At 38.7% G+C, this 14,563-nt stretch overlaps 1 protein-coding gene across 5 annotated transcripts in view; it reads right to left on the bottom strand.

The window, feature by feature from the left end:
• LOC140331600 (LIM zinc-binding domain-containing Nebulette) overlaps positions 1-14,563 on the bottom strand; it is a 133,604-nt gene that overhangs the window by 6,337 nt on the left and 112,704 nt on the right. For 2 of the 5 annotated variants that reach the window (XM_072412749.1, XM_072412750.1), the window contains 9 exons: positions 12,915-13,007; positions 12,625-12,717; positions 12,440-12,532; positions 11,693-11,785; positions 10,092-10,196; positions 9,213-9,384; positions 8,036-8,128; positions 6,338-6,481; positions 351-475 (listed from right to left, as the gene is read on the bottom strand). In XM_072412749.1, coding sequence (XP_072268850.1) covers positions 351-475; positions 6,338-6,481; positions 8,036-8,128; positions 9,213-9,384; positions 10,092-10,196; positions 11,693-11,785; positions 12,440-12,532; positions 12,625-12,717; positions 12,915-13,007 — 1,011 coding nt within the window. The remainder of the gene's footprint in view (positions 1-350; positions 476-6,337; positions 6,482-8,035; positions 8,129-9,212; positions 9,385-10,091; positions 10,197-11,692; positions 11,786-12,439; positions 12,533-12,624; positions 12,718-12,914; positions 13,008-14,563) is intronic. The other 3 variants (XM_072412751.1, XM_072412752.1, XM_072412753.1) reach the window with 3 other exon arrangements.

Raw genomic sequence — 14,563 nt, 5'->3', positions numbered from 1 at the left:
GCTGAGTAGAAAAATTTGGAACTGGAATACTGGAACTAAAGTTTATTTTGCCAACTCAGTCAGAATATGACTGTTGACCTTTTAACTGTACTCAGCAGGTAACTGCTGCCCACTGTGAACTTTAACCACAGGCTACTATTGGTAACAGTGTAAACATTTTTTTGCATTGGCTGGTGTTCTTCAGGGGACATGTCAACTTGACAATGGCATGGCAATGGGTTTACTGCTCTGGCCAAAAATTCACCATAATCACTTATGATAAGATAATTAACAAATGGCACTGGCAAACTTTCCACAATCAAGACACTATACAGGATTGTAGAAACCTATAAAATAGATTTATTACTTACCAAACTCTGTGATGGAGACTGTGCATGTGGAGAGTGCATTGACCTCATAGAGGACATACTTGTCTGATGCATGTACCCATAGCCTTGAGATGGAGAGGTGTGATAAGCACCAGGAAGCACTGGGGCTGTAGGCAAAACACAAAAGCAAATAAATAGTAAACATCATGCAAAATCTTAGGTATTGGGAAGAATGTAGGCTTTGCAAGGTATTCCAGACTTTTCTTTGCCTGATTCTCCAACAATTCATGGATAATTTTAATACATTTTATACATGCCAGATGGGATGTGTTGTAAAGCTCCTGGTGCAGCCTCTCAGATCATCCATGAGATGCCCATACCACCTCTAATCGCACCTCATGATATAAGGCAACAATGGATTTACTACAGGACACCGCAGAACTTCCACAATCCTGCAGTCATCTGCACAATACTTATTTTGGTCACCTGTACCTGTGACCCTTCACAGAATGCTACAGGGTCCACAAAACTGCAGTCACAGTCCAAACCATTAACCATTGTTCTACTTCCACTTTGCACCTATCACAATCAGGAACATAAGGTACCTAAACCCTCAAAAAGATAAAAACATTCAGCCTTCATTAAACTAAACACATGTTTATGTTGGGCCAAATGTGATAATGCTTACCAAGACTAGAGAATATAGACTATCATAGAAGAACCTGGGTGATCCAGCAAACCTGAAATGGATCTGGTCCAGAATTGAAAACAATTGGCAACTATTAGCAATCATTTTTTTAAAAATCCATTTGTAGGTTTGCTGGATCACCCATGAAGATTTGATGAATTAGGTCCTGTGTGAGCTGCTGTTGCAGACATATTTTAATATTGCAATCTTTAAGCTTTCCTCCTAATCCTTGAACCACCACGTCATGAATAAACTGACCCAGAACAAGCACACATCCAGTAAAATATAAAACATTCTAAATTCCTGTCCTGAATTATTCTGTGTTACTAACCTGCTAGGTGGTACAGCAAGGATGGAAACAGCCCTGAAATCTGCACCATTAAAGATAAGCCAAAATGTAATGAGCTCTTCACAGTCTCCCAAAGATATTCACAAGAACAATATACACACTCTGTACAAAACATTACAGTTTTTGATTTGTTACAGCTGCTGGTATTATGTGTTTATCTAAATGTATATTGTTACTGTGTATGATTGCTTACTCTTATACTGTCTTTTAAGTTTGTAGTGTAGACAACATCAAAGTCAAAACAAAATTCTGAGCATAAAATGTCAAATGTATTCAAATTGCAGTGACTTATGCAAACATGTTCAAATATATGACTAAAATGAAATAATCGTGAAATGGGTCTCTACACTATTTATATGCTGCTCTACATGCTCTATATGCTGCTGCTACTCTGAATAAGCCATTAAACTGTTTCTTTCCACCTGGCATAAATACCGTTGGTTTTAGTGCAGTGCAAAGAGCATGCAAACTGCAGTAGCCCATAAATACTATTGTGTACGTTTAGGTTATGATTGATCCAGGACAGTGCTTCTCAATCAGGATTCATCCAGGGGTTACTAGGGGTTCCTTGAGCATTGAGCAGTTTGCGCCCCTCTGGTCAGTTTAGATTCCAATGATCCTGTTGGCTATCTGTAGGTATGGCAGCCTTCCCCTGGCTATCACACTAATATACTGTGAGCTATTGATATAGCAATTATAGAAGGGGTTCCCTGAAAACCTGAAATTTATTCACTGGTTCACTGTTAAAAATATTCAGAAAGACTGACCCAGCACAGGGCATAGCTGGTGGAAGTTATACCCATTTATCTGAACCTGTTCTATAATTTTGAAGATATCATGCTTCTAATCTAAGCAGTTTCTTTTGTTTGGAAGAACAACTACTAATCCTTTAATGATCTGACCACAATAATGTAAAACTATTGGCTGCCATTGCTTACTGGAGCTTTCTCATCTTCACTGCTCTGCATGGGCATTGGGTGCTTACAGATGGATTAGTGGTAAATTAAACCAATCCAGGTGCTTAAAAGAGAAATCACTGTTGACATGCATGCATCGACCAACCTCCATTTTTAGCATCTTGACACATGCTTACAGTTGGTCTGCAACACACATTAGTTCTGAATTTCCACACTCATGGTTTTATCCTAGGCATTTTATAATCTCTGTACCACATAGAGTCACCCATTTCTGTGCATATCAATGCTCCCTTAACTAACATTTTAGCATCTTCACAGGCCCCAACCCCAGGGACAAACTGTCCACCTAAGTCTTTGGAAGGGTTCCCTCATGTATGGTATACTTTAGAGGAAGAACAATGCTGTCTGTATTCAAGAAACATTCAGTCACACACAGTGGAATAAAACACACACACACTAAAACTGAAAGAAAATGTGCAAAGTTATGAACGGTAGGTATCACTTCTTTTCAGGTTTTCTAGTAAATATGTCTATCTCCATTGAAGAGCAAAAAATTCTATTTAGGCAAATTCATTATGAGAGAGAAGACTTAGGTAAGGTAACATGATAACCAAAAAAAACAGAAAAAAATAATCAGTTAACACAAAATAGGCAGAAAGGTGCCACCCTTGGACGCCTATCGGCAGCTAAAAGTATATACAACTCCAAACACGCAATATATTTGCTGCAACAAAATAACACTTTTTGGTTTTGAGTTTACATAAGCTAAAGAAGTAAGATCGAAAAAGATAGAGAAATGAAAAAAGGGGGAAAGGAGGGAAAGTATAAAAAAGGCACGGATTAGATCTGGTACTGCAGGTTAAATTTTGCATTTCTGTTAAATAAATTAATGTTTGCATGGGTAAAGTAATATTTGCCAATTTGTTCTGGGACTGAAAAGTGGCAAAACAGATTTTCAGGAAGAGGCTGTACATTTTATGGAGGATGTATGGTGATACAAAAAAATTATTTTGATGACCAGTTAAAAAAGTCAAAAAAGAAGTATAAATCCATCTATAAACATGTTTTAGAGAAATCAAGTTGCAAATTTCTCTGTGTTATTATAGGATCTATTATATCTATTATGGGATGAAACTCGGATAGTTTTCCATTGTATCAATCATACACTTAGGTGTTGTCTAGTTTTTAAGGGATGTTACACATGGGTAGTGCAATCAATATATGGTCAAGAGTTTGTGGACACAAACCCATCACATCTACAGCTTGTTGTACAATAAGTTCCAAAATCATGGCCATGTGTGTTGGCCCCTAATTCATCCTAGTGGCATTCAGTAGGGCTGGATTCAGAAATCTCTTCAGACCATCTAAGTTCTTCTATACCAAACTCATGCCTTTATGGTTCTGGCCTTATGTAAGGTCCAGAAATGAGATTGATAAGGGTCCCTTGTTGGTGTATGCTCTGACATGAACAATACCCCTTACTTGAAACAGAACCTAATAAGTTGGTAATATGGGGGTGGCACAATGTACATATTGTATACATGGTCCACTGGTCTCTTGAACGTTTTTCAAATTGCCAGTGCACAAGGACAATATACATGTAGGGAAGCCTGAAGGTTTTGTAAACCTATTTGAAAGTGGAACTGTGCCCTGACCTACGGTTCGTCCTCTGAATCTTTAGTTCAAAGACGATCAAAAGCAAACCAGCCTGTTTACATCTATCCGCTGTTCTACATGCTATCATAATACCATCACTCTCATAATACTTACATTTGAATGAGTTCACGCTTTCTCGAGAGTGCAGCCAATCAGTGACCAGGAATAAGCAAATATTGGAGTTTTGGTATCCCTGATGTTTTAGCCAAAAACCATGAGTTTTTAGGACAATTAGGATTGGGTAGGTTTAAGGGTAAAATGTTCTTTACATGGATCCAGTGGACTACAGAATTACAGACCCTCCTTTTAACTATCCTAAGTAAAATACAGCACCATGGCTTTTAAGACTCTTGGGGGTAGTGTACATGTTATTTGAAGCTACCTTCTGAGAGGTAGTTTTCTCCTAGGTGCCAGCTCTAAAATTATTCTGCACATGTCACACTAGCAATTTTGCAGCAGAGATCTGTAGCAGCTACTGATCTCTAATTATTTAGCTGGACTTAGAGTTACTGCTATGTCTGCCTACAATGTGTATCTTTGCAGCTACATTTTGCTTGAGTACCAAGATCATCAACAGCTGCATTGGGTAGTATGAGGATTTCCTGAAGCTAGTGGTCCGGTCTCTAGCTTCAAATACTGCTGAAAGGGAGTTGCCCATTCAGCAAAGAAGACAAAGGAGCAGGCATAAGCACATGGCATTATTGTAGAGTTGAATGCATTTACTGTATAAGGAGGCAGTCGGTGCATTGAAGACATCACATCTGCATCATTGAGTACTGTCCACCACTAGAGAAGAAGGGAACAGGACCCAGGACCCTGTGTGTCATGTACTGTATGTAGGCTACAAACACTTCTGAAAATATAAGTATAAACATAATAAACATAATTGGGGAAGTGAAAGGGGGTAAATTTGGTGTTGATCATGGTCATTGGGCTTTAACACAAACCAGTTCAAAACCCTACAAAACCAATAAACAGTAATGATTACCTACTATGGTACACATCACATATGTTGTTTTTTTAACCAGCTCTAGAACCTTGGACTTATCAAATGTTTTTTATATAACAAGTAAAACTTTTAATCACTAGATTTTGTTTAAATATGTTAATTGTGTTAACTATGTCTGCAGCAAGTTGTAACACAAAGTTAGTGTTTGTTAAAGGTGAAGCACCGCACAGCACTCAGGTGTCACTCTGATTTAAAGCAGCCGTCCTTGTTGCACCATAACTGCTAAGACTGAACAACTGTCACTTATGTGGTGAACTATAAGCTATAGGTTTATATTTTTGCATATAGAAATGTGTTTCCAATACCTCCTATCATAGGCAATTGAACATTCAGAAAGGCTGCTATTGCTGATTGTCCGTTCAGTCAATTGAAGTTGACTGGCTGCCAGGGTGGTTTGATGGCTTCAGTCCTTTCTGATGCAATGTTTCAGGACAAGACTGCCCATTCCAAGAGAAACCAAAAACATGCAGGCAGCTAAAATTTCCAGGAGGAGATCAGAAATTGTGGCCCTTTTTTAATTGCATGCTTCCTGCGTCAACATTTTGGCCAAATTAATGAGCAAAAAATGTATAAATGGAGCCCTAGGAGTATCTTGCAAATGCAGCGATAGCTATGATGATGTATTTTACCATTATAAAGTAAAATACTTCTTTATATTGGGAATTTCTGAACATGAATGATAATGTCACATCTTTGAAGATTAATCAGCCAGGACATTATCTGCATGGAGTTTGCAGGTTCTCCCCGTGTCTGCATGGGTTTCCTCTGGGTACTCCGGTTTCCTCCCACATCCCAAAAACATGCAGTGAGGTTAATTGGCTTCTCCCTAAAAATTGACCTTAGACTACATTAATGACATATGACTATGGCAGGGACATAAGATTGTGAGCTTCTTTGAGGGACAGTTAGTGACAGGACTATGGACTTTGTACAGTGCTGCATAATATGATGGAGCTAAACATAAATACTGTGTAATAATAATTATAATAATAATCAGTATCCTTTATGTAAGACCCAGACCCTAGAACGCTCATAAGACGTATGTGACAGTTGTTCTTGGATAAGAATCCCCTCTTTCTGCTAAAACCCTCATTCACCATGCTCCCCAGAAGTCGGAAACCAGTAAAATCTTCAGTACTTTGAGATATAGCAAATTATGTGACCTTTCTCTCATCCTTTGATGATGCAGCGCTTAGGAACTGAGAACTGCCACATGGGGATTGGGGGAGGACATACAGGGATTTCTCCTGCAGGACCTTGCAGATAAACAGAGCATAAGGTGAACATAGGGGAAGTATCTGTGGAAAAAGGGGTGGATTATCAATCATTCACCTGAACATACAAAGTGACAGATTTGGGTTAATAAATAAGGACAGCTGCTTTAAACCTAAAATAGTCCATATCTGTTACCTCCTTCTTCAGATGCCTTTGTTCCCTCACTGCAGTAAGAGAAACTAGGGTTTATCTCAGAAATCTCTGACCTGTCATCGTACTGACTCCCTGCAACCAGGCCAGCAGAGTGACATGAGTGCCTGGTGCCAAAGCTCGCTCTCTCTGGAAATAAACACATTCCATTGTAACTGTTGCTTAAAACACAATAAAACGCAAAAAGTAACAGAAACATTAAATAAAAATTAAATAGCATAGTTATTGTAAATAGAAAATAAAATGCCAACATATCCCTTTAATTACACTGCAGAATAGCTAACTGGATTATTGTGCTCCTACTCTAGAAAGCACCCTGGAGTGCTGGTGACTTTGTCTTCCGTTATAAGTTCTACATAATGCCTTCCGTGGCTGTTATTTATAGCACCCTTCCTCTTTTATAGGTCTTTTAGGTCTGTTTACTGTAAGGAGTGTGTTCCTATCACAAACATTGCTTTATTCTGCTCTAGGCAATGCTGTTTAAGGTTTGCAAAAAAAAAAAGGTCAAATTTAAAGACTTCTAAAATAAAAAAATACATTTAGGTATGTATTCCGAAATACTGTCCAATGTGTACTTATCTTAATATCCAAGCAAACTGTGTTCTAGTTTTGGATAGAATGGGGACTTCTGTTGGGTGATTTTCCATTCTTCATGTATAAAAGAACAGATTGGAAATGAGAGGTAATCTTCCAACGGAAAAGGGGAATTCTCATCTTTGACAGTTGCCCCAGAATAAATGCTAAATGGCTAAATGCCATTCTAGATCTCCCCTTGCTTTCTGCCTCAGAGACAATAGTCACCAGGACAGGAAATTAAGAGAAATCTGTGCTGGAAAACAAAAGCCATATAAAACCTGACAAACCCACTCATTTAAAACATTACCCAAAAAAGAGATCATTCCAGTAATTAAAGGGATAAGTTGGCAGCCCTGTCACCTAATATGGGGATCTTGGATCAGGTACCCTAAAAGACTTTCCGCTGCCAACTAGGTTGGCAGGTAACTATATAATGTCCATCATATGTCATTGTCCAAAGGTCCTGTTCTGATCAGTGTCTGAATGGAGAAGAATCTCTACTCAGAGCCACCAGTCTATTATAGTCTATTGTTACCAGCCCCCTTCCCTCTCAACACATTTACCTCTAGGTCTACTTTAAGATTCAGTCCAATCTAAGCTAATGTTCTGCACTTTTGCTGAAAGAAAGAAAACATTTGAATAGATTGTCATTGTTTTCAACGTGGGTTGAGTAAGAGTTTATACCCCCAAAGGCATCACACAGTGGTCAGATTTAAAAAGCTTTACAAAACACCCCATAAAATTTGACAGGTCAGCTTTGCAGGAAAAACCTTGGCAGTTTGATCTGCAAATGTAAAACTGGTTTCACAATTGATGACATGCTAAACAGAAGCTGCTAAGAAATTTGACTGTTATTGTTAGCAATTATTTTTTCTGCTTAACAATATGTAAAAAAAATCTTGTGTCTGCCCACAGTATGATTAATATGCGCTGACACCTAGCTGAGCAAAATAATCAACAGAGGATAAATTATATACTAAAAAATTATACACTACAATGGGCTGTTATATAAGTGGACCAAATGATGGCCATAGACACCATAATAATGTGTTTGCTTTGTGCTTTTTAGTTTTCTTTTAGAAGGGAAAAAACATTGATTTGCTATACCCGTTAACATACGGAGGCTCCGAGACTGAATATTGTCCTCCAGAGGGTCAATGTCGAAGATAGAGCCTGGGTCAGTACGCCAAACTTTAAGGTCTTTTGAGAAGAAAATGAAATTCTCAATGAAAGATAATAGAAAGAAGAAAAATGAGAGAGAGTGAAACAAAAATGAAAATACCAATAAACAGAAAACAGAAACCTATGAAGATGTAAAGAACTCCATGATGGAAGGCAAACTTAGTCTGATGTGTTGTGTTTCCATATCTCATTGCATCACAATACGCTTCATGTCCAGATAATGGGGAAAACTATAAAAATAGTTTTTTACTGTCCCTAGCCCAGTGTACAGTCAGAATTGCTGGTGAATATCATGTATATATCCTAAGGTTATAAAGACATTTATTCTAAACCCCATTAGGATATTTTGGGCTTGTACCCATCATCATCCAGGTGCATTAAAAAACCTTTGGCAAAAATAGCTTTATTGTTTTCACATTTATGTAGTGCACGACATGACATTCTTCTGGAGAACTCCAGTATTGTTAGATGCAGTCTGCAGTCTGTGTAACTGCAGTCTGTGTCCTAACACAAGTTAGTGTTCCCGAGTGTCTGTCTCACCAACCTCCCCAACAGTGAGTTCCAGACAACTGAAAACACTAAACTGCATGAAGGATACAAATAACAATAACAACCTACTATCAGGTTTAGAAATTATTCTTATGACTTGTGTTAATGGGCTTTGGGCTTGAGTTATGGAGCAAATGATGCTTGCTTTCAAGTGCATTCAGCTTGCATTTGACATCAGTTTCAGACACAGCCAAGACCATTCAGTTTACTGAAATCTGTTTCTGACTTGCAGTTTTCCTTCTAACCTCCATTGGAAGTTCTTCTTGTATCAACCTCCTTTGAGCTGCTTTCCCATTCGCGTTGACGTATGTAGGTAGAAATGTAGTTCTAACAAACACAAGCCCATCGACACATCCATTAGTGCGAAATCTAATATTCTGTACTATCCTATCAAAAGTGTACCAATGCCTCCAGTTGGTAGGGGAGCACCCTTTTGTTTTACATCACCAGTTCCCCAACTGATAATGTATTGTTGTCCCCTTCTTATCTCGAAGACGGATTAACTCTAATCAAATAAGAAAAGGAAATGAAAAGAAGAAGTGATAAAACTCACCAACAATTACACCCGGTCTTTTGTCCATCTCTACTACATGAGGATGAACTCCCTTATAAGCGGCATCACTGACAATCTGTGTGTTCTTTCTTACTCGCTCCAACACCGGATCATCTACCACTGGGGTGAAGCCTTTGCCTTTTGTCTTCTCAAAATCTTCATGGTATTTTATCTAAAGAAAAATATAAAAAAATACATCTAACTTCAGACCAAAAATATTTGTCAATATTGCCAACAAATATAGAATAACTTGTATATAGTGCACGTTAATTTAAATAGTCAATCCGACAAAACTGATAATTGGGTAACAAGAGTGGTCTCAACCAAACACTGGCTCCTAAAGTCTCTAAAGAATCCCAGCTCTGCTTCCAATCCATGGGGTTCTTCTTCATCAAGGTAAGGCTCAGTGTTGCTAAAGAGTTACCAGTCATGCAAAGTAAATTTACAAAATGAGCATACTCCCAAAAAAACTACGGAAAAAGAATATGAAACTTAGAACATCCTTACGGGACCCAGCACCCAGCTTTAACAGTTTCATCCACTTGCACTAGGGAAAGTCATGCTCTGATTGGTTGCTTGGAATCATTTTAAAAAAATAGTTGCTCACTTGCTCACACGTGCAAATGATCACACACCATGCTTCACACTCACTTTGTGTCAGGTTCAGTTTATTAGTTTTTATTAAAATAAATCCACAGAAACAAGTTAGTGAACATTTTTTATTAGGTTTCAGTAGTTATATTAAGCATTCCTGTGCAGCTTACTCAGACATCACAAGGCTGTGAGCTTGTCCTGGTGAAGATAGTCAATGTGGTTTATGAGTATATGAAGACAGTGATAAACATGCCCTGATAAATGGAGGAATATGCTACTTCCTACCATAGATATTTTGTTTTGTGTATCTTTCACACGTCTCAATTCTGGTGTATCTAGAATGACACTAGGTCTACCTTTCAGTTGTTGCAAGTCACTGCTATACTTCACCTGTAAGAAAACAAATATTAGATAAAAAAGCATAGATAACCACTGGCTTCATTGGACAAACAAATGCTAGAAATGTCCATAAAGAGCCATCTCTGTCTAGCATGCACAGAATCAAGAAAATAAGGCTGTTCCACGTACATCTACATGACATTTTTGTCATGCAGTGGCACTACCGTAATAGAGACTTGAGTGGGTGTAGGTATTCAGAGTAATGATTTGTGCTAAGGTTTTGTACTCAGCAATTTGAGATGGTAGGGTTTGGATTGAAGGAATTTTTAGATTTTGATTTCTGATGATGGTTTAATATATTTTAGTTACCAGTAATTTGAAACTGAAAGTAAACACTTATTTTGATTATTTTTATTTTTGATTTTAAGGTCACAACAAAAGGAAAAACTCATTATGTATTGATACATTAATAATGATGATTGGACTGGTTCCATGAAACGCGTTGAGAAAGAAAAAGGATTGAGATTCGTGTTTTTAAATGTTTTTTTATCTGTTTTAGATTGTTTTTGGAATTAAAAAAATATTATATATATCTTTTTAGCAAAATTGCATGAGAAAATGTGCCTTAAAAGTCTCTTGTTTGATGGAAAAAATTTGGCATATGTTTCTTTTGGGATGTGGCAAAAGTTAAAAACCCATCACAATGTGTGACATGGACCTTATGGGCACATGGGGCAATACTTAGTATGCTGGTTTTCTTTAACAGGGACTTTGGCACCGACAACATAAAAATTACCTGACCTTCTCTGTTTTGTCAAACTCTCTTGATTATCCTGTTGGACAACACAATTATCAGGCTGCTTCAAGTTGAAATTAGGACCAAAAGTTCTCTGTTCTGCACTTAGATGCACCACTGAGATCTCCACTAGCTGATAGCAGGGAGTGTGTTGGACTTGCAGAGAGATGTCTTGTGTTGCAGAGAGATCACTGCTACATAGAAAGGGCAAAGGGTTCCATTCTGCAACATGCTGGCATGGGACAGGCTTTCCTAGTTAGGCTTTATGTACTTTGTAATTAAAATGAACTGTAAAAGCTAAAATATCTTTTGATTCAATGCACCTGAAATATATTTAGCTAAATAAACTTAAGCCCTGTACAGATGTCAGATAGACTTCAGATGATTTCGTGATCATTTCCAGTGACGAACAATAGAGCACTGTACACACAATGTAGTTCTGTTTAATGGATGAGCCAGTGGCACCAGTTGTACCCTCATCCGAGGGAGTGCACATCAGTTATTCCCATGGCAGATTGATGAACAGCATCGGGAAACTGATTTTGGCACAAGACAAGCATGACCGTCCGTCTCGGCTGAGAATCATATGAGGTGTGTATGTAGCTTTAGAGGTTTATGTGAACCGTAATTCTATTCAACAAAAACTTGTGACCTTTGTGCTGTGCAATTGTTACTAAAAGTAACAGCCAAACCGCTCTGATCATTCTTGTCTACTCTTCCACTAATGTACAGCATATTAAAGGCAACTTGCCGAACTAATATTTTCCTGGTTCTTTTTAACCCTTTCCATCTCCGGAGTAATACCGACTGATGTAACCTTCCCAACTTTCTCCTTATAGTGAACCTGAAAAAGAAAGATATTGATTACAGATTTTCAGTACAATTGCTGATTTCATACCACTAATTAAATATAAAGCACTAATTCATGCAGGTAGGTGTAAATAAAAATGTCTTAAGGCAACAAATTTAGGTACCTAAATTTGAATTGGTGTCAGACTTTTTCTTTAAAATGCAATTGCCCAATAAAATGTATATTTATACACTTTTTTATTGCAGCTTAGCTGTCCTACCAGTCATAGTTGCATTAGTTTAAATTTTTTTTCAGCCCTTTTTTGCTTCTTTATTTTCATCTAGTTCATGCAAAATATTGATGTGATAACATTTGAGAAGCATGGATGTGATAACATAGATAGAAAAACAGTGATATCAAACCCAAGGTGGGTGGGTCAAATGCTTTTCTTCTCAATAGCCTGGTGTTTTCTTTGCTCCCAACAGCTGAACAGAGCAGCAGGGAAGAGAAGGAAAGGCAAGTATATGCTGTTGAGATGAGAAAATATTAAAACATGCCTGGTCCTTTTCCCTACATAGAAAAAGCACAGGTTTGCTTGAAGGAACTAAGGAACTGTAGGTGCTAAGCAGCAAAAGCCCTGGAAGTGAGTGTACTGTGTTACAAGACTAAAGGCTAATTGAAATATCAATCTTTGGCACACGCTCTTGCCGTGCTGAAATGCTCCTGGTTCTTCTTAGCAAGTTCCATTTCTGGAGTCATGCTGACTGGAGTGGCTTTCTTCAAAGGTTCTTTATAACGGACCTGTCAATCAGCAGTAAAGTGCCTGGGTCAGCATAGCACCGGGAAGCCCTCAATACAGAGCTTGTTAAATTTGATTGTTAAATCTCTCTTACATTGCTAATATTCTTCTGGATCTCTTTTACTCTCTTGATTTCTGGCAGGTCCGGTATGGCTGTAGCAGGTCCAATTTCTTCTTTATACTTTACCTACAATAATGCATGAAGGCTTACATGAGTTAATGTAACCCACTGGGAAAGGAAAGGAAAAAGGAAAAAGGAAAGGAAAGGAGGGGAAGAAAGAAATAGACCACACCAGATCCAGCACTGGATCGAGTTTTTAGGTCATTACTAAATATATTCATTAAAAAAAAAAAAAAATTACCACATTACTGGACCCAACTTACCGCGCTGATATTTTTTTGAGTGACTTTCACTCTTTCCATCTCTGGTGTCTCTTTCATAGCTGTGCCGGCTCCCAATCCTTTTCTGTACATCACCTGGAAAGCACACAAAATGTACTGGTAAAAAAGTTTAGTTTGTTGCATCTGAAAACTTCTTAGAATTTTACAGGCATGATACTGTGCTATGGTTGTATATTTTGGAAGTTAAAAAAGACAGAATGATTTAATAAATACTGAAGAGTGATTATGAGGCTGAGATAATGGGCCTCATTTATTAAAGCTCCCCAAGATGGGAGAAGACAGACTATCATGAGTGGACCTGGGTGATCCAGCAAAATTGGAATAGATCTGATCCATGAGTGCAAACATATGCTAACTAACAGCAAGTAGTTTTAAATAAATGCATTCCAGATTTGCTAGATGCGCCAGTGATAGTATATCTTCTCCAACCTTGGAGAGCTTTAAGACAGCAGTCGCCAACTGGTGGAAAATTTAGGGGGTCTGCGGCTCTGGTCGGTGCACCCCCGAGCGGAGTCAGGAAAAGGACCCCGCTGGGGGGACGCACCGGCTGGACCTGCGGACCACGTCCCCTGTACACTTCCTAGGCTCAGGGAAGTGGTCAGGCTGTGTCCCTGGACACAACCCACTATCCCATCACAGGCTCAGATCTAGGATGGAAGAGTGGGCGGGGTTATGTAATCATGACATCACTATTCCCCCCCTTTGAGTGACACCCGGCTTCCCGTGCATGCAAGGTCAGGAGACCCTAATTTTAGTGGTCAGCGGGACCGAAAAGGTTGGCAACCACTGCTTTAAGAAATCAGACCCTATGGGACCGATATTAGGATAGGAGGTAATGCTAAGAATTATTTCTCCTCTGTGTTAGATCAAATAGTCCAATAAAAGAGTTCCATGGAACCTTAGGGTTCCACCAGAGATTGCTAGGGGTTCTTTCAGCAATGAGCAATTTGTGCTTCTCAGGCAAGTAGACTGACACCAATGATCTTTTTGGCTATCTGTAAGGATGGCATTCTTCCCACTGACCACCACACTAAAGGTAGGCCTGGAACGTACGAGAAAGGGAGTATGTTGGAAGGCCGGCATGACTGGGCAGACAGGAAAGGAGACTGCAGAGAGTTAATTGTTAGAGGATGAACCTGCAGGAGAAGAGGTAGGGAAGGGGTAAGGAAGGGGGATGTAAGGAGGGGTCAGTAGGAGTTTAAAAGGTCAGGAAACGGAAATAGAGTGCTTTTTCACAAGGGACAGCAGGAAGGGCAAAGTTTTCCCACCCTCCCTCCCCTTTTTTTTCTTGTGCATTTTGGTTGCTAGGTAGGTCACATGACGTTGGGCGGTTGAGGTCTTCCAATCCTTTTCTGTACATCACCTGGAAAGCACACAAAATGTACTGGTAAAAAAGTTTAGTTTGTTGCATCTGAAAACTTCTTAGAATTTTACTGGCATGATACTGTGCTATGGTTGTATATTTTGAAAGTTAAAATAGACAGAATGATTTAATAAATACTGAAGAGTGATTATGAGCTTGAGATAATGGGCTAATTTATTAAAGCTCTCCAAGATGGGAGAAGACAGACGATCATGGGTAGACCTAGGTGATCCAGCAAAACTGGAATGGATCTGGTCCATGAGTGCAA

Source organism: Pyxicephalus adspersus, chromosome 5 (assembly GCF_032062135.1).
Source record: "Pyxicephalus adspersus chromosome 5, UCB_Pads_2.0, whole genome shotgun sequence".
In the NCBI taxonomy this organism is placed as follows: Eukaryota; Metazoa; Chordata; class Amphibia; order Anura; family Pyxicephalidae; genus Pyxicephalus; species Pyxicephalus adspersus.
This window is presented reverse-complemented; position numbering and strand designations above follow the sequence as displayed.